This window comes from Azolla caroliniana, unplaced genomic scaffold (assembly GCF_043228905.1).
Source record: "Azolla caroliniana isolate FFs.n. ecotype wild unplaced genomic scaffold, voAzoCaro1.0.p SCAF_21, whole genome shotgun sequence".
In the NCBI taxonomy this organism is placed as follows: domain Eukaryota; kingdom Viridiplantae; phylum Streptophyta; class Polypodiopsida; order Salviniales; family Salviniaceae; genus Azolla; species Azolla caroliniana.
This window is the reverse complement of record NW_028230456.1, coordinates 1,659,005-1,679,809: the sequence shown is the minus strand read 5'-3', so window position 1 is coordinate 1,679,809 and position 20,805 is coordinate 1,659,005. Positions and strand designations below refer to the sequence as shown.

At 38.6% G+C, this 20,805-nt stretch overlaps 1 protein-coding gene across 1 annotated transcript; it reads right to left on the bottom strand.

Moving 5' to 3' along the window:
- Positions 1–904: 904 nt before the first annotated feature.
- Positions 905–16,546, bottom strand: LOC147850253 (histone acetyltransferase HAC1-like). Its single transcript, XM_087336808.1, has 16 exons — positions 16,266–16,546; positions 16,029–16,140; positions 15,402–15,954; positions 13,878–15,322; positions 11,810–12,106; positions 11,442–11,720; positions 11,230–11,358; positions 10,503–10,703; positions 10,280–10,422; positions 9,021–9,330; positions 8,779–8,918; positions 6,208–6,286; positions 5,719–6,108; positions 2,731–2,948; positions 2,124–2,613; positions 905–1,597 (listed from the first exon to the last, which is right to left on the bottom strand). The coding sequence occupies exons 1-15, from the start codon at positions 16,376–16,378 to the stop codon at positions 2,499–2,501; spliced, it is 4,524 nt and encodes a 1,507-aa protein (XP_087192934.1). The 5' UTR covers positions 16,379–16,546; the 3' UTR covers positions 905–1,597; positions 2,124–2,498.
- Positions 16,547–20,805: the final 4,259 nt, after the last annotated feature.

The window sequence follows — 20,805 nt, the reverse complement described above, 5'->3', positions numbered from 1 at the left end:
CTTATCTAGTGAATTGGTGGTAAACAATTTATCTAGTGAACAACTGTACATACCCTGCGTATTGGTGTCACTTTGTATAGGTGCAATGGGCAAGTTGTTCTTTGGTGGGAGATTTTAAATGCTACCTATTCTGGATGCAGCATACAATGGTAGACATGGACCTATGATATTAAAGTCATTCATGATTTTGTAATACTCTTGTTCTTTAAATGGGTTTTCAGTAAACAAGCCATAACTTTACTTCATCAAATAAAATCTGTTACAAATGCATATCAGCTGTGAAGTTTAATGAATTCAATACTTATTTCTTCCTTCATGAAATGTATTACTGAACTAAACATTCACAATAAAGCCAATTCGAATGATTGGGAATAAACAGTGAAGATTAGGGGATAAAAATAAAAGATGCATGATCACAGCAGAACTTTACATCTTCCAACTCCCACATTTTTGTCATCTCTTTGAACTCTCTCCAGCTTTTTCTTTTGTCCCTTATTTTATGTATGCATCTGAAATTGAGCTCTATCATGACAATATGGACTTCACACTAAACAAAATTGTGAGCAATTAATTTTTAATCCATTAATGCTTGTTGAATATAACTAACTAATCACAAATGACACAATCTTTCTAGTGGGCATCAAGATCAGCATATAAAAATCAAGAGGATATTACTGCAAAAATCATTGGGATGAATTTTAGGGCTTCAAAGCAAGGGATTATCCACCATAGCATCGCAAGTGTAAACCTTACAGAAAATCTGTACTTGTATGCTGTTTGGAATGTTGAAACTTTAAAAAATTGCATATGCTGTTTTCAATATTCCCTGATCATGGAAATGTTTTTTTAACTGAAACAAATCTGCCAATACAAATATATACGTGTTTCCTGCAGAACTGTTAATTTATTGATTTGTTCTGATATTTCACCAAACCTCAATATGAAAGGCATTTTTCATTGATGTGATCAAAACAAATGATTGCCAATGATAAAAATTCCCAGATTCCTGTTCAATGAATGTCAATGGTGAGAAATAATGTTCCTCTCCCTACCTATTCTTATACAGTTGCTTCAACTTGGCCTCCATAAGCGTATGTTTTAGTTTTGAGCAGAGTAGCACAATGCTCTGAGATTTGCCGAGCATGAAATTTTGAATCATTCGCTGGGACTCACGGGTATAAGAATAACAGACAAATTCTATATAACATCTATATCAGGGCAAATAATGACCATGTATACAGATCTTTTACTATATCAAGTTTAAAATGGGCTTTTGTCACTTGCAACTGCTTTCGTGGATTACAAGGATGGAAATATAGATATTCCACAATCGACAGCTCTCCAAAATGGTTCCCATTTTTTTGTCAGACAACAGGATCCCGTACAAAATTGTCATAAAATTAGAGCACCAAAGAATATAACAAAGGGAATATTGTACAAATTTTCAACATGGCCACGAGTACCCAAGAATAACGAAAAATATTTGATGTGGTATTATACTGTAGGCTTTCAAATAGTTCATCTGCTCGAACAGCGTAGCTCTTACACAGAGAAGTGGCAATGCATGATTTCAAGGAAAAGAGTTATGAGGGGCTACCTAATATTCAACAGCAAAAAGAGTTAGGATCACGAAACAGTTAACTTCCCAAGAAAGAACATCATTAATTTCCCAAGACCATACCTCAGGAGACATTAAATGAATTAACCCAGGCTTGCTATCTGATATGTACAGTCAATGGTGGTATAACTCTATCTCATACTCCTAAAGCCAATTCTAAGAATTTCACCCAACAATAAGTTCAATATGGCACATCAATAGACAATGATGCTGGTCTCTCATATAGTTCTGAAGTCGTGCTTCTAGAAGGCTACCAGTGATACCAGTCTAGCAATCATTTACAATTGCCCAGTGACCTAGAATTGATGTTGGTATCTGTGCTTTATCAAGGAAGAGTATGATAGGATCTAATTATATTCCAGCCTTAAATGCAAGAAGCTATATCTGCAGGTTACAGGAAGGGAATACAAATCTACAAGCTCTATGAATGACTATCAGAACCTCTATCAGACTAGATAAAAATTGATAGAAACAGAAATTACAGCTGATAAAAAAGTATGTTTACCTTGCAAGATGGTTGCAGTGTTGTTGCAGGTGGTGTGATAAGCCTGCTTTTGTTAAAAATAGAGCAGAATGGTTGAAAAATTCTACAGCTTGTTGCCGAATCGAACCAGAAAGACCAAATATACATGTCGGAACTGGTGTGGCTGAACCAGGCATCGAATAAATGTAGCAATTCCATGAACTCCCTCATCTCATCTTTGGATGACAGGAAAGTAAACAGCCCATCTTTCTACTTTATGCCAGACCCATAGTAAATGTCCACAAATGTGGTGAACGTAAGTATCAAGCATCATTAGATACGTTTTCATGAGTTGCAAATGACGGGAATATGCTCGTATGAAGCTTTGGCTGTGTACTTTGTCACAAGGAAAAAGCTTCAAGACTTGCCTGCTGATGCTGCTGCCACTCTCTGCCTCATCATTTCCATGACAGCAGCTCGACGACGGGATTCCATCTGCTGCTGTGCTCGCCTCTGATGTTCTTTCAAATCTCTGCAGTTACATTAAACAAGTTTTAAAATAATAAGAAACAAAATCCACACAGGAGGGTCAGACACTCCCTTTTAAACCAATCGTCCAAACTTTCATAGATAAATGAAATGCACTTACTTGCACCGGGGAACTCGACAATCAGGTTCCTTGCAAGCCCGTGCATGTAATTGCAAGAGGTACCACATCTTCATACAGAGGTGGCATCCACCTGATGCACGAGTCCTACAAGTTAAACCATGCCGGAAAAGCCCTTTCACTCTCCGACAGTTGGGGTATTGACATTGTGAAGAGCCACATTGAGATGCGTGCACCAGTAGATATAGCATTTTCCGCAGCTGTAATGATCAATTTTGATATCTCTCAACCTCTCTCAATCTCTCCCTCCCTAATTACCCCACCCCTACTCCAACATGAAAGTCAATGAGACAATGTAGATTGAGATGAAAAAGATATCAATGTTACAAGTGCAGTGGCAACCTCAAACTTTTAACGTCATCAGAATGACAATGTGTCAAAGGAGAAGAGTAAGATCCGTTCACGTCTGGGCTCAAGCATAGTCACTATATTAATGACTTTTAAGAGGCAACATTGGCAACAATATATTATCCTGATGAGGTGCATGGTGCTAAAAAAGGTTTTGATGGTCTTCACTGATGAGGTTTTGTGACTGTACTGTCATCCAATAACTTTGTTCTATGTCTCTTGATTTCTAGCACCAGAACAGTTCCAAGCACCATTGTTCTTGTCTATCTCTCCTTATTTTGTATAAAGCAGTACAATGATGAACATAGTGGAAGAAAGAAAGACAGATATATTAACATATTTTAAGAAATGGCCTATAAGACCAAACAAGAGATTGTATCTTAAAATTTTGTCTCATCTTTGAGAACAGAAAAAAGAAATATAATTAAGATGTGACTAAAGAATCTTGTCATCTGTACATATAAGATTCTCAAATCAGATATATTGTACTTTTGTTTTAGAAAGATCTCTAGCATACATGAGGGAGGCGCCATTATGTGTCAATGATAAGGGTGGTGAGGCCAAAGCCTGTGTCCATGACAAATTGCTATTGTATGATCTATTGTAACCACTGTGCAATGTCCTAGTGGGAAGCCCATTTGTGTAGCCCTTGATTGACTTGTAGCATGATTAGGAGTGATGGGGCTAAAAGAACTTGTGATTGTTCTTAGTTGATAAGCTTGTGTGGCTATGTTGTTGTCCTTCAACAACTCCTCTCTATATCCCTTTAGTTCTAGCAAAAAAAGCCCCAAACACTGCTGGTCCTCATATTCTATTACCTTGCGCAGAGGGCCAAAGCCTTGCTTAAAGAGACAAGGATATCTCCCTCTTATTTCATGAAACTGTACAATGACAAACATCGTGTTCTTCAAATTCCACTCTCTGATGACACAATTGGCAAATTCTTTCTTCTTGAGGATTCATGCATATCTGCATACCTCAATCTCTAACTGATAGGAAGAAGTTTACAGCTGCCCTATCACACTGCACAGCGCATAGGATAGATGTATATCCATATAAGAGGGCCTGATGACAAATCCATCCTTCAATGTGTGTAAAAGGTGTGTCTTAAAGTGGGCTATCTTCTTACCAAGAGATGTGGGGAAGGAAACAAAAGAGGTATGTGAGCTCATGGTCATAGCTAAGCATCTGGACGCAAGTGTTTGGAGTGGTTTTCTACAGCGCAAGAAGATGATGATATTAGGGAGACACCATTTGATGGTTAAAGATCTACAGGACTACATGAAGTTTGTGAATTGTGACAGGTCATTACGATTGGATGTGCATGGGGAATTACAAAACTTAATGCATAGATAGTCTATTGGACTTGCAATATTGCTTTAGGGAGTGACCTCTCAGCCCCATTGTTCATACAGATGAGAATGATTGATACATGTAGGTGAGAGGTAGATGGCTACTTTTCTATGTGTTTATCTACCTCCTATCACTTCCCATTGTACCTCTTTCAAGAACAAAACCCATATCTTATTATAGATTAGGATACTTGAGAGTTCTCTAAATATGCATACATCAGCTCCCTTCAAGACTTCAGAGCTAGGACAGCAAGGGGCGACCATCACAATGGATTTTAGATGAGAATATTTAGGTGTTCGGAGAGATGAAAATATCATGTTGTTCGGTGATTTCAAAGCCAAGACACTTGATTCAGCAGAATCAGACTTCAGTTGGAGATCAGTGGCTGCATTGAGTACAGCACATATATATTTTAGAGATTGGATAAGTATATGGACTGGTGTTTTTAAATGTTCTAGACAGATGTCCATTAAATAATGTTTTTACTTGCTTTTCACATTGGTACAGCACTACCACAGACAATTATATTCTTGCTCCCACCAGTGTCACCCAAACTCATTGGTGTGGGAGTGGGTCATACATACAGGGAATTTTAACACCACCAGTACTCTACCTCAACAGGATACATACTACCATCCAAACTGGCCTTGTTTTGTTTAATATTTATTGAAACGACCATGTAGCACCTTCAAATTAGCAGTAATTAATAATTAATTACTTATTCCCTATGCTTAATTATTATGAGAGAATAATGATTAGTGACTATATATTTGTTTTCTGCTTAATATTAGAAGAGATTAAGCCAAAAACGGAGGGGTATTTTGGCCATTTAAAAAAACTGGGGGCATCCTAGAAATATTTAGAAATATTCATATATTTCTTGATGGTAATATCCGTATTTGCATCTCATTTCTTGAACATTCAGAAACTTTTTGAGTTAGTAACTATAATCTTCACTGTTTCATTCAGATATAATACCATGGGAGAGCTGTTAACCAATGTAGCATCAGAGGGCAACATCTCTCACATGTAGCCACAATTATTGCCCATTCCTTAGAATGTATCATAAGACACAATTATAGTCTAGGCTCTTCCAAGTTGCAGCATATAATCAAATAGGAATGATCCATTGATGGAAACATGTTGCTTCATTGAGCCTAGAGTCATTCATGGTATGTGAAGGGTGTAACGTGCTGAACGTGGGAAAGCTAAAAGAGTCCTCACAAACCGACCAAGTTCCAAAGAGGCAATGAGAAAGGTTAAGCTTACCTGTAGAACTCGTTGTTGTCTAGCCTCCTTGCTTTGAGCATCTCGTTCTGCTGCAGAAGGATGAGCAACAAGCTTGTGTGGATGTTTAACCGTATCTTCATTTGAGTGGCAAGAGTTGCAAATATCGAAGTCAGGACATGTTTCACATCGCCATCCTTGGCCTGTATCAATATCATGGTGGCATACATTGCAAGTTGTTACATATGCAGGTGCTGTCGGGTTATGCAGATGGTAGAGAACCATCATAGAGGAATTTTTAGCACGTCGTAGTGTATCATATTGATAATGATTTCCTTGACAAAGACTCAAAAAGGCTTGTCGAGTATCAAAGAATTCACTCTCCATAATTTCATCTTTGTCTTTTGTATCAGGAAAAGACTCGGTTTCTATCTGAAATTCCCGAAACCCTTGTCAATCCAGAAACAATTTATATCCATTTGAAAGACATGGTCAAGTTTTCAACGTATAATTATATGCACAAGTACTTACAGGAAAAAGCTGGTGCACATCCTTACTGTTTGAGGGATGCATATCCCATTCGTCTCGCTTCTGTTCCAGAGAATAGCACCTGAAAATAAGATTAATAGATTCTCAACTAATTTGCAAAGCAAGCACTCTGTTTTATCAATGGATGCTGGAGCTCCCAATATATATTAACTCAGAAATGCCATAATAAAAAGTCAATACTGATAACGCTGTTAGTGCTAGAAATCCAGCACATTTTGCTCTTCATTTACATCCTAACGTTGATGACAGGAGAAGAGAAAGCGCTGTAGCTTTCGGAGGCAAAGCCACTAATGTTCGCATACGCGAACCCTTGAGCGAAGCTTCGCGTTGTCGGCTCTCGCTTTACCACTTTCCACCCTAACGGCGTACTTTTTGCATAATGGGTCAGCGAGTGAATGGGAACAGCGGCTTAAGCCATTAGGTGTAGGCGCAACGAGGTTGAATCTTCGGCGCTGTTTCTATTTGACCCGAAACCGATTGATCTAGCCACGAGCAGGTTGAATCGAGCTCTCCACAGAGGCCTTGGAGGACCGAACTCACGTATGTGGCAAAATACGGGGATTAAGTAAATCATTTATTGTATGTATCTCAGCCCGTTTAAGACAATTAAAAGCCCTAGCCATAAAATAGTTCTTTTTTTATGGGTAATTTTTTTGTATGGTCACTGCGACCTCCTCTGTGAGAAGGCGGTGTAGGGAGAATTTCACTAAATCCCGGGCTAGGTGATGAGGTAAATGATTGCGGAATCCTTTTTCAATGGGATAGAAACAAAAGTATGATTTCAAAGAAAACATAGTTTAGTACAAAATACCATAATTAAAAATATTATCTTTTATACCCTTCCCAATTCCTTATTTTTGAAAAACAAAAAAGAAACCAGTATAGTTTATGTCTCTAAGAGCAGAGCTAAAAATTCCTTGTTTAACATCACGATGTTATTTTATGGAATCTTTTGAATATCTGAGAAACGTAAGGATAAATGAGGGAGGATCCTACGGGCAGGTATTGTTAAAATAAAACTAAATGGATTTTGCAAAGACTAAATTCTGATTTTTTGTGAGGCTAGGCATCTAACGACCAGAGTAAAACGCGGATCCGTAGCTCGGAGGTATCGTAAGAATATTCTCGAATTTGCTGCAGGATTCCGGGGGGCTCACTCGAGACTGTTTAGGACGGCGAATCAACAAGAGCAAAAAGCACTGGCTTCTGCCTATGCGGATAGAAGTAATAGAAAAAGAGAAATGTGTCGTTTGTGGATTGCTCGGATCAACGCAGCAGCACGAGAGAATGGAATTACGTACGGTGGAATGAATATATCGGCAATTATCCAGTTGAACCTAGAAATCCTTGTTCCAGTAAACGCAGCGATAATCGTAAGGATTTATTGGGGTATCCATGCTCAAAATTACAAACCCACATTACTACTTCCAGGAGTAATACTGGCATCAGATTTTTGGTGTGTGCTGTGAAAGATAATTGCATCCCCAGCTGATAGAAACTAGACCTAGATTAACTCCAAAATGTAGTTAAGGTGTAAATTGTTGCCCAAATCTAACTATACAATATGTGGATTAACTGACAGATCTATACAGATAGCACTATCTATGCACTTGGTATGCTATATTTGTAAAGAATAGACGCTTCAAATATGTCAACCATTGTTTGGACTTCAACGAACCCATATATGAGGGCAGTTAGAATCCTTCAATCCAAACAATTACATTCAATTTGCAATAAATATTAAAGATCCCCCACAATTACTACCGACTGTCATCTCTCTTAATGCTTACAGTTTTTACGAATGGTCCATTAATATCCTATAATACATGGATCTTTGTTGTATTTGAATAATTGATCTGACAGCATATTATGTATCTTAAAGGAGTTTAATCTAGGCCCTTTATATGCATAACATGGGTTCATCATGTCCATTAACCAAAGCCTAAAAATCTATATTTACTACGCATCAATCACCCCTGTTAGAAGTACAGCCCCTGGGCATTATATTAGATATTGTCATATTTTTTCCCACAGTAGCTTGTCCCACGCGCCTACTGCTGAGGCTTCCACCGACAATGGAAGGCTACTGGTTATCTTTTATCAGTTAATATATTCTAGCTGAAGCTTATTTCAGCCACCTACCTTCCTCGACCTCTTTTGCCAGTTTCCACATTAGTTGGTTACATAATGTTCAGAACATTTTTCCCCGGTTCTGAAGGGGGGCAATGAGTTTCTCCAAATTTACTAAACATTTCGGAAAGACTTGCACACACAACACAAAATTCTGCAAATATGAAGAATTTTATTAATCTACAGAAAGCCGCCTACAGGACAAAGAACTCTTATATTTCCTGATGCTCACAAAAGTTGATCTTACTTTTTCGGTGTCAGGTCTTTTAGACAACAATCATGACCTTAACGAATAGAACAATAAACCATTGATAGACAGAATTATGAACAGTAATTCCATTAAACTGCAGCAGTGGCTCATGCATGAGTAACACATTTTTCATTCACCTTCACAAGGCCATAAAGTTATTAAATAAAGTATACCCATCACAGATATTGAAATCCTTGCACTGTTTGCAGCTCCAGCAATGACCAGAAAGAATGAAACTGCAACAGTGACTGCAGGCATGTTGCATGTGAACCATAATAAAATCCTCTTTCATGGGATATATCGACTCCCCTAGCTGCAAAACCAGTACAAGTGAGGTGTGCACTTATGCTCACAAAACCTAGATTTGGAACTACTAGTTATACTCAGAAATGCTAGTTATACTTCAAGATAGTACCTTTTGCATGAGCTGCAAATCTTTAGACACATTGCTAGCTAATTCGGTTTGAGTTGCTGCTTTGGTAGATCTCTTTGCTGCAGTTTTGGGCTTTCCCTTCTTCTGTTGCCTGCGTCCATTTTCCTCCTCTTGCAGTTGCATTATCATGTCCTCTGCTGCACCTGGCCAGTAGTCCCCATCGAAGTAGGGTAGATGCGCTGCTGTAACCTTTGCTTTTGTCTCACCCTTGCAAATGAAGAAATAATCATACATATTGGTGACTTTCACAACAATTCCTTCACTGGTTGCTTTAGAGAGCATAGTGAGATACCTGAAAGACAAACACAACAGTTGTCAAAACAACAAAATAAGTAAGGAAGAACACAAATATAAAAAATAAACAAGGAAAGCAATTCAATGTACATCATCACACAAAGGTCATCAAATAAAAAAAGAACATGAATATGTACAGACGTATGGCATCATTGTGACATGATCAAGAAGTACAATTGACTTAGAAATTCAACAAGGATGCAAGTCCTTGAAATATATAACAGAATCAATACTTTTGACAGAAAGGATTATCACATCAGTGCAAGCCCATTGAATTAGCTGGATAAATGTCCGTCATCTCTATGTATAGTATTCATGCCAAACACCAGGTGTGGGCCTCATTAATAAAATGCTATTCAAACTAATCAAAGAAAGTAGAGACACAAATCAAACATTCAACACGCTGAGATAGGGTGCCATCAAATAGATGTGGACATCTTTACTAAGAGGAGACTTGTTTTGACTGGGGTAGACTTCGAATCCTCAAAGCCGCAACATTGAAACAGCTGTCTAATATACTTACTAAGATGGAAATAAACTAATGGAGACATGCAAACAGTGAAATGTAGCTATTGGACAGCTGGAAAATACTATTGAAGGGGGAACATCTATATAGATAGCCTACATAAATTTTATGGCGAGTTATATAAAGATCCTGAGGCTTCAAACTTTAAACTTTTTACCAATTATCAGTATATCTCGATATTTAATTCTTCTTCACGTAGAAAATCAACAGCATAAGACCGGATAAGAAGAACTTAGGATTCAAGAATCAGAGATTGAAAACCAATCACTAAGTGAAAGTATCAAATAAATGATAAATGCATGAATATCGAATAATTAAATAGCTGTGAAAATGCAGGACATAAGATTTCCTTTCTAGACCACAGCAAAAGATAAATAAATATGTTAATCTGTAATCCACCATATTCTTGAACTGCTCTTACCATTCACGCAATTTGTCAGATTTTGGGGTTTTCTGTATTTCAGGATGACAGTATAGAATATAATCTTCTCCCTTCAGGGGTGGACAAGCCCAAATATAGCAGCTGGTAAAACCCCTTGCCTTACAATAGTCCAAGTATGCTATCTGTTCACAAACACAGAGTGATTCTTTTAGTATCGGAGATATTTTCATGGTGAAGCATAAAGCAGCACTTCATCGCATACCAAAATTTCATGATAGACAAAGGTTCGAAGAGCTTCTCCATTAACTGTTCGCACATCAGGTCTGAAATACTTCACAGAATCTAAATACGACAGATAAACACGGCGTTGATTTGGTTGTGCAGATTCGGCACCAAACTCTTGTACATACATTCCAAAGAGGCACACTTCTACACCTTCAATTTTCTGGAACAACAGAAACACCTGAAATACCAAAAGAATGATTTATAATTTCTGACGAGAAACATAAAATAGAAAATCTCACCCGTTCAGAAGATATACACAGCCTCCAGACCAGGATACACAATAAAACTGGTGTAGTGAACTGGAATATGAGAAACTCCAACATCAACATTTTCAAATTCTAGAATTCCATTAGAGATTCCTTCAACATTAGATTGCATCTACTGAAGTATTTTCCATCTGCTCTATGAGAAACTGAATACTTCTCTAAACAATAATGAAAAACCCTTGTACTTTATAATTACAACATCAAGATTTCAATATGAAAGTGAAACTACTTGAGTGGGTTGTTGAGTTTTCTCCTACATTCATCTTCTAAATGGAGAACCACAAAGTGCTTAAGATTTTTGACGGAAAATAGTAAGATAAGGTGCCTTATTGCTGACTGCGTGCCGAGGCAATGTTTTTGCATGTGTATTGCCAGAACTTGTTTTGCAATATATGCCATGCAACTGATTAAATCCTAATCATTTGGGATATCACTCACCTTTGATTTGTAAGGAAATTCTTTGGGGTAGCCTTCATCCTGAAAAGTTTCTAGAAATCGTGGTTTTACTTCTAATTTCTTTTCAACAGATGAGACCACTCTGACCACCAGTGACTCTGCTCCTGGAACCTAATAAGTTAGTGTGAAAGGGTTAAAACAATATGTATAACAAGAACAAGCTAGAAGTATAGCTTTTTAATCACTGAGCCTACTTCATCATAGCTCTTTCCTTGAGCTTGAGCTCGCTCTTGTCGCTCGTTCTTAAGACTGTTTGCCAATCGTTGTTCAATATGATCACTTAATAAGGTCTTCGGAAGGTCTTTAGCCCCAAGAACAGAACTCTGGGGTAAAGGTTTCCTTTCTCCCTTGTGCATCTCCTCTAACAAGCACTGTGGACATGTATATTCTGCTTCACCGCCCTCATTTCTGCGCATATTGAAGAGCGCACAAATTTGATGTTGCCACTTCTCACATTTGTCACATTGTACCCACTACAAGAGAAAATAAAAGAGCATTAAAATATAGCATTGTTTGTCTCAAACTGAATAACCACTGCTTGTGCATTAAATGCAATTTATACCGGCTCATCGATTTCCTCATCATTTCGTCGTTTTTCTAGCTTAGTTTTTGGGTAAGTCTGCCCCTCCACCTCCAGGTTATCACTGCGAGCATCATTATAGCATGGTACACAAAAGTAATGCCGAGTTTCACCGCATTGCATTGTCCAGTAAAAGGCATTCCTCTTGATACGTGCTCCACAGGGTGTACAATATATTGGTGGTGGATCAAATGTAAGTGTCTCCACTGCACACAGCTGGCAAGAGTTCTCATTTATCCTATGCTCAATTGCTTCGTTTTTCTCTGGTTTCATCTTGCTCTACAAATAGACAAAGAAAACAGTGGATTTAAATCTAGAAAATTGTAAAGTTAACAATATTCATCTTCTTTTTAGTAAAATAGGGATTTATATCAACTGGACAAAATAACTACCACAATTACCAAATGGCCTAATTCTGGTGGCTGTACAAAAGCAGTTTATACAAAAACCACATATATCGTATATCAGTCTATGCCGAGAGAAAGAAAGAAAGAAAGAAGCCATGTGAAATGAACCACTGTAAAGGGGGTGTCCTTCCAAACAACATCTCCAAGAAACCAATCAGAGAAAAGACAAAACAAATGCACAAGAAGCAAGAAAAGTCTGCCTTTGTTCTTCTCATCCCTAGATGAGCCAGTGGACGCATATTATATAATTGTACACCCAAATAAGATACAGAATTGAAAAGACAAGATACGAGAAGAAGATGTGAGGCTAATACGAGGTTATAAACTGAAAGACAATCTAAAGAATACACACACACACACAATATGAAACCTCACAAAGGTATGCACGAACAAACACATATATATACCTCCACTAACACGATGAATTTTACAACAAGAATACAAAAGAAGTGAAGAAATTTTATGTCCTTTAGTAACATGCATGTAAAATTCAGTCGAACCTTCACCCCAACTGTCAAGAACTTGTCCTAGTTATCAGGCAATACGAAGGTTTGTGACAAATAATGTAGAGTACAGTTGGGAAACATTGAACCAAAGTGTCCCAAAAGAAGACAAACATTAAGTCCAATTGTAGAAAGTATATTCAACATAGATAACATTCAAATTGTGAACTTCATTCTGGAAATTTTAAACTTCATTGTGGACTAACCTATAGGAATCTTCAGTCATGGTGGTAAGATGGATTTCAGCATTTGGTTAGGGACAAGCAAAATCAGATTCATGTTAAATGCAAGGAAAGAGAGGCAAGAGAGAGGGAGGAGGCTGAACTATGTAGGATGGACGAGGATAACAGACATTATAGATGCATTGAGGAAATAAACTCATAGAAAAAGAGAAATAGTGGTACTGTTGGAGCAAAGGAAGACTGCACTATGTTGGAGACAGGATGGAGATTGGAAGGTACTGTACATTTGTCAGAAGAAAGAATTCAAGGAAAATCCATGTTTCACCATGCTATGCTCAAACTTGTGCCACCTTGATAAATAGGTCCAGATACAGAAAAGAAAAGTTTCAAACAAGTTATGCTTCCTCACACTGTTTTATGGCAGCTAGCATAGGCAAAAAACAAGTCCAGATGTAGAGAACATACAAGTCCTAACCATCCAACAAAAGCATGTGGATATATAAGCAAACGAAGGCATATAATGATACCAACAAGCATTGCCAATACATGGACCTATTACAATATGACAATTATCTAAAACATTAATACCTAAGTTGCATTTTTGGGTTCAAACTGGGCCAAGTATGTTCCATGAATGAACAGAGAAGCATCAACAGGAATGGCAAAAACAGCAAAAATAAATTGACGTTTTTGTTCAAAGGAATTGACAATTCTTATGATAGCCAACAAATGAAGAACATGATGATATCCAGAAAGCCTGCCAATATATGGACCTATTACAATGTCAACAATTATCTAAGACATTAATGCCTAAGTTGCAATTTTTAGTTCAAATTTGGGTCAAGTATGTTGCATGACTGAACAGAGAAGCATCAATAAGAATAAAAAAAAGAACACGAAAATTTTGAAGTTATGTTAACTGATAGTGGCAATTCTACTCTTAGAACTACAAATATACCTGACTCACCCACTGTCGTAGACCTCTAATATGCTCTTTAATCTGCTCAGGAGTGAAAAGTTCAATCAATGAAACACCCCTATTCTTTGATTTGTTACCCTTAACATTATTTGCATGATCTCCAGCTGACGATGAACTGGCAATGGCTTTCTCCTTCATTTCTTGCTTAATTTGCATTGAAGCTTTGCTTGGTAGAATGTCTGAAGAATCCAACTTGCAAATTTGTTCAGTTCCTGCATCATCTGTACACATGCTACTGGAATCACACTTCCTTACACTCAAATTGGTTTCTTCAACCGAAACAGAAATTAATTTGCCAACATTTTTTTCAGGTGTCACTGCTGACTGTGGTGGTACTACCAAAGTACTATTTGACAGGCTTTGGTCACTGGCTTCAATCTTGATTCTCTTGGCAGGAGGCTCCATATGTTCAATAGAAGATGTCTCGTTCTTGTTGGTTTGAATGTGCTCATGCACTGATCCAACACTTGATCCAGAGTTAATTGTCAGCAGAGATCGGTTTTGGCCAGACTGCTTCATCGCAATTTCCTGTCGGACAGAAACACATACAGGGCATCGCGTATCTTTACAAGACTGATGATGCCTTATGAGGATTAGTGATGCTTTACATCTAGGATATTGGCAATCTTTGACAGTGCACTTTATAATGTGTGCCCATAGCTGCTTGGCAGTGTGACAATGAGGTGTTGATTGACATTGCCCTTCTGGAGCAGAACATTTGTTAGCATGCCTCAAAAACAGCAGCCACCTCTGCTGCTTGAGATACTGTTGAGCCCCTTGATCATCTGCATTTGACGTGGACGGTCTGCTGATAGAAGTAGGGTTTTGTTCAGCTACTTGAATTGATCCCTGTGGCATCTCAGTATCATCAAGCTTTGAAACAGTTTTCATCAGTTGCTCTGGTTGATTACCACCTCGCTGATCTGAGAGTTTCCGAGGTTGTTGCTCATCCTCACTTTGTTTTGCTTGGTGCCTGAGTTGAGGAGAACTAGCCGAACTCTGAGTGGCCTGCTCATTTGACAGGTTCTTCTGTTGCTGAAGAGTTGTTTTCTGAGATTGCTGCAATGGATGACGAGGCTGTCCATCATCAGGAGAAGGTCGTCGCAATGAGGCTGAAGCAGAACCCAACTTCCCCGGTGCTTGCATTCCATTGTCTTGCAAACCCAAACCTATCGACTTCCCATCCTTGGGTTCTAAGGAAACCTGTGCATGAAGAGCTTTTGTATTTAGAACCTGATTCTTTGTTGAACCTGGGGTTTTTACTTCTGCCTGAGACTGAGAATGTTGTGGATGCAAACCAGGAACTGGTATCATTCTGGATGGCTGTGACCCTGATAAGGGCACACCCAGAGTGCTGGAAGACACCGCACCATTTCCATTGTAGAGAGCACATGGTCCTATGAGTTCGGTGGAAAAGCCATCACCTGAAAACAACAAAAGCTCATCTCATTAACCCAGCTGCTAACCCAAAAACTAGAAACAGTTGGTTGAAGAATGACTCACGTCGCATGGGCGGCTGCTGCAAAGCGTTTCCAGATTTCATGTATATAGACGAATACCCTACATTGCTGTTGGACTTTGGCATCTGTAGCTGGCCATTGTTCACAAGCTGCTGTCCAGGGTCATGGCCACTATTTACATGACCCCCACCAGCAAGAGACTGCCTATCCATATCTTGGTACATTTGCACACTCGACCCGGAATTTAGTGATTGTGATTGTGAATGAAGAACTTCAGGCCCAAGGCCAGGGGTTGGAACCATGTTCCCTACATTACGATTAGGGGTTGATGTGGTCATACCGCTTACTCCATTCACATTCATTGCACCTATCCCTGGGTTTGGGATCTTAGCAACTTCATGCCCTGGAGTTGGTATCATCGTGCTCCCACCAGAAACAGAAGATGTCGTCCCTGGGGTAGGCATCATAGAAGAAGAGGAAGATGAAGGTGCATTCACACCCTGGGCTGCAAAGTTGGGATTATTTCTAATTGGACCAATCCGCTTTGCAACTGCTTGTAAACGTTGTTCCAACGTGGAAAAATCTGCATACTCCTCCTAAGAACACAATTTCAATATTCAGTTTTCTTGACAATCCATGGATTAGCTTTGATAAAATGTTCTCGTATCACCTTTGAAAGTGCATCCCGGTAAAGAGACTCTTCTAGACGCTTCACAAAATCGGGGAGCCTTTGCTGCCATTCTGGAGAAACGCGAGGCTTCCTCTTCTGAAAGAGAAGCAAGCTGGATGCAAAAAGAACCCACATGAATTAGGACCACAAAGTCCTATGTCACTCTTTGTTAATGCATTTATGCAATCATTGTGGAAAAAAAGAAGTAACAGACTGAAAGCTAAAACCCAAACTCACATTTTCTCGACAATCATTCGCCTTATGCCAACATCTGCCTCTGTTTGCCATGTCCGATGGCGTTGAGACATATTCTGTTGGGGAATGCCACCTACTGATTCATGTGCATGCATACTTTTATTTTGCAAACTTAATTCATGTCATTTCGAACAGTGAACCAACATCCAGATTCTTCAATTCGCTCCTGGATATGAATCGGAAATTATCTCATTTTTATCAATATCCCTCCTTTCAAAGATATTGCAAAGTGATAAGGAGGACACAAGCTACCATACTGCATTGACGTATTACCTGTACAAACATAGAGACATATGCATATGTATATGTGTACAAGTGATAATATCTGCAGTGACAGAGACAAATATGCATACCTAAGATCGCCGTGCTCCCAATTGAATATAAAACCATGGTGGATGCCGATCATCGGAGAAGAGAGGATTTTATTCAGGGTTTGAAGGGGTGAAAATATATGTATATATTTCGGGTACTAAAAGAACAAACGATGCAGGGGGGGCGCTTCTTTCCCTGCCCCTTTCACTTACATTCCCCTTGGGGAATACGAAGAAGGAAGAGAGGGCATCTCGCTTATGTATGAGCAGAGAAAGAGAGAGATGGGGATGATGATGGTGGCGGGTCAGTTACGGTGGAGGGGCGGATCGCTGAAAGAATTGAGACCAAAGCTCTGTCTCTCTCTCTCTCTCGCGCGCGCGCAGGAAAGCAGCAGCAGGAGGAGGAGGAGGAGGAAGGACACACACCAATCCACAAAAGCCAGCCTTCCTCTGTTCTCTCTCTCCCCTCTTCTCTGTTCTCTCTGTCCTCTCTCTCTTCTCTCTCTCTTCTCTGTTCTCTCTGTCCTCTCTCTCTTCTCTCTCTCTTCTCTGTTCTCTCTCTCTCTCTTCTCTGTTTCTCTCTCTAGCTTTCTGTTTTTCTTTGGTTTTTTTTGCCTCCTTGGTTTTTGAACTTTGTTTGGGCCCTCCCATACACACACACACACACACACACCCAATTGGATGGTGGATTGATTGATTGATGCCTCTCGGGAGTTCACGCTTTGTCGATGCCTCGCCTCGTCCAATTATCGACCTAAATCTCGGGAACTTCGGCCTTCGCAACCTCCTGTACCATTTGGGGGGGGGGGGGCGTCCTCAAACACGATTCTTGGTCACAACAAACATTCGCATCCGGATCCCTGAACCCTAAAACCCTCGTGGCATTTTCTGCCCCCCTATATAGCGCCCCTCTGACACCCATGTTATGTGACTATGTCCAGTATTCGCAAAGAATGTCATGTCCATCACAAAGGAGCATGGCGGACTACCAATATAATAATACAATATACCCAATAGACCTACCGGAACGATACTCTTTAACGATCAAGACTACTATGAATGTGATGTCTTGCCAAGACACGTGTTTGAACCTCCTCGATCTCAAAGGTCGAGCCCATCTTGCCTTATTGAGCCATCTGAATGCTTTCGGATTGCCACATGGTTATATGGCTCATTGTGTTCGACTATGCATACATGCAGTGAGGCTGCCCAATCTTTTCGCATCAATTGAGGTGACCTTCAAGTGCATCAAGTCATTACTCTTTTCCAAATGTCAGGTTGTTGGGTTTCTCCTAATCACAAGGTTGTTCATTGTTATTATATATGCGTTTGAACTACTTGTTGCTAGACCTGTGAATGCATGTACCGTAAAGTTAGTTTCATGACTCGTTACTTTTTTCCATAAGCATCATTGTTTGAGTTGGCAACAAAGTTAGTGACTTCATGGTTCCTGGTGATGCCTCTCCTTCTTCCAACAACTTGCCTGCATATGGAAAATTTTGCCATATTACCAAACGAATGCTTTTTGTTTTGGTGGTCTTATTTGCCTTGGAAATCCTACTTATTTTCATGTCATAATTGGTGTATTCATGCATTGTATGCAACTGAACATGTGATAACGCGCATACAATGCTAGATAACACATCACACTACGATATGCCATTGTTTGTCATGTGGCGTAGTTGATAGTAGCAACACACTTGATAATAATTTTCACTCTCTTTGAGGAACAATATTGTGTCGTTTGTCTCTACAATGTTGATTGAAGCAAAAAGGAATGTTTTCGACAAGTAATCGAAGAACCTTGCGTCCTAACACAAGCTTTTGTTGATATTAGATCCATTTTCAGACAATAAGTGGGCACATGTAGGCCCCAACTGTGTAGCTATTATTGGTTTTGCTTTGTGTTCATGTTGTACCATGCTCACACTCTAAGAAGCCACCGGTTGTTGTTTGCATTTAAGTCACAACAAACATTGGATTCAATGCCAAACACTTCACATTCTTGTGGTCTATGCACACTTGTAATAGCCTATGATAGGTGCATTCTTAGTCTACTCATGTATATATGGAGGAGCCATGCTCGTCTCCAACGCTCTTGTGTGCATGATCGTTAAAGGAGCATAAGATAAACACCAAATAGAAGAACAGAGCAACTTGGCAAAGCCATGTGAGTATGATCTTAAATAAATAAATGGTTGTTTTTTGGAAAGTGAGCGTTGATGGTTATCATGACAAGGGATAAGCATTATATTGAAATTTAGATTGCGTTGTAAACAAAATGATATTTGTTATATAGAAATGTGAATCCAATTTTGCATATTGTCGAAACCACATGTGTTGGTTGAAGGTTCTGTTTGCATGTGTATTAAATTTATTCAAAAATCTTCATACATCACGGGGATAAAACAATGTCTAATCGATGAGGTGGAAGGAAAACATTACAACTACATTGACTTCAGTACACTTTTGACTTTCCTTCGTTTTATTAACATTGCCCTTTTTAAGGGTTTTGACTGTAGAATTTGTGGGAAGTGTATGACAAATTCAAAATAGTTGCATTCACGAGTCCCACATGTACATGCAAAGGAAAGCGAGGCACAATTGGCTTTACAATGTTATAATATTTTTAAAGTTGTTGTAATGCTCATAGGATTGGAACGTTGTACACTCGTAATGATTTCAAGCATTTTGGCTACATGTTGCTATTCATGTTTTTAGATGGGGACAATAGCACTAATAACTATCACTTCATAAGCCTCCTCAATGCCAACATAGGCATCATGGTGTATGTTGGTTATACATGAATATGTCATTCTATATTATGATTGATTAAAGTTTTGTCCTTGATGTTGACTTCTCATTAAAGATGGATCTTCTATTCAAAGCCTAACAAAATAATGTATAGCTTGTCTAGTGTCGCCATAAGGATATTTATCAAGCTTCAGATCTAAATGCAAACCAAAAGCAAAACAAAAGTAGTAGTTGAATAACTCAAGAAGATATCCTATTAAAATAGAAATCTAGTGTCAAATTATGATGGATTTTGATCATGTACTTATTTTTCCAAGTGTGAACTGTCAGGAGCAAGGGGTTTTGGCATAGAATCCTCTTTGTGCATTGCTATATTTACCCCACATATGAATTCAACTCTAGCTTATGTTACATGTGAATGGTCTCCCACCTCATTATACACATGTCTAGTTGCAAGTATTATAAGGCAAGTATGACATGGTTAGTAATGCTCAGAGCAGTCACATATAAGGAATGTGGAAGGCCAAGACTTGGACCACTCAAAATATTGGTTGTAAAACCCATGTGTCCAATGAAGTCAAATATAATCAACTAATTAATGATATTCCTATGTTCTCTTACAACATGATCCAATTAAAGAATTAATCGCGTGTTAGGTGACTTTGTCAACATTTCACAAACATTATCACTAGGTCATCCATAACTCCTATCTCATCGCACATTCATGAATTGTTTGTGTGCAAAAAAATTTGTAATGTGATCGAATAATTGGGATGGAGAAATTCATTGAGATTGTACTTAAGATAGGATTTGAAAGACATACCATGTAAATGTGTGGCAAATGTAAACTTAAGACACTTAAGATAGGATTTGAAAGGCATACCATGTAAATGTGTGGCAAATGTAAACTTAAGACAAGCCAAAAATGATGGACTGTGTTCAAGCACAAAAAACAAATCGAGAATTCAACATCAAGGCTTTTTGTTGAAACAATGCGAAATATAACTAATCAAGGAAATACTTAAGAGAAAAGATTACAACTCATTGCCATCATTCACTTAGCTAAAGCTTATGGTCTAAATTTGGTTGTATTGTTTACCTATTGATATCATTCGTTCCATCTCAAGTACAAACTACCAAAAAAGATGCCATGGTCATACTATATGACATTATTTGAGAGGACCTATCGTGATTTAAATATTTAATAAATAATGCATGTACATTTTCACATGTAGCTTCTCTAGGGAATATGGAAATAAAGCCCAGACCTTCATTGTAGCAATTTCAAATAATGACTTAATATATCACAAACCAATACAGAACTTACAAGAATGGCAACAGCTATGGCATTTCACACATCAAAGACGGGCAAATGAATCAACAATTGCAATATCCATGGAAGCCTTTCGTGCTGAAATTCATGCCTTCAGCTGCATATTTCATAAAAGATGCATTCA

Bases quoted from the DNA above. Each gene is read 5' to 3' on its own strand.
- LOC147850253 (XM_087336808.1), bottom strand. From the start codon at position 16,378: ATGCATGCACATGAATCAGTAGGTGGCATTCCCCAACAGAATATGTCT. The intron at 9,331-10,279 runs GTAAGAGCAGTT...TTTGTCTTTCAG, and splicing joins TCTGACAAATTGCGTGAATG to GTATCTCACTATGCTCTCTA. The intron at 2,614-2,730 runs GTAAGTGCATTT...ATGTAACTGCAG, and splicing joins TGTCGAGTTCCCCGGTGCAA to AGATTTGAAAGAACATCAGA.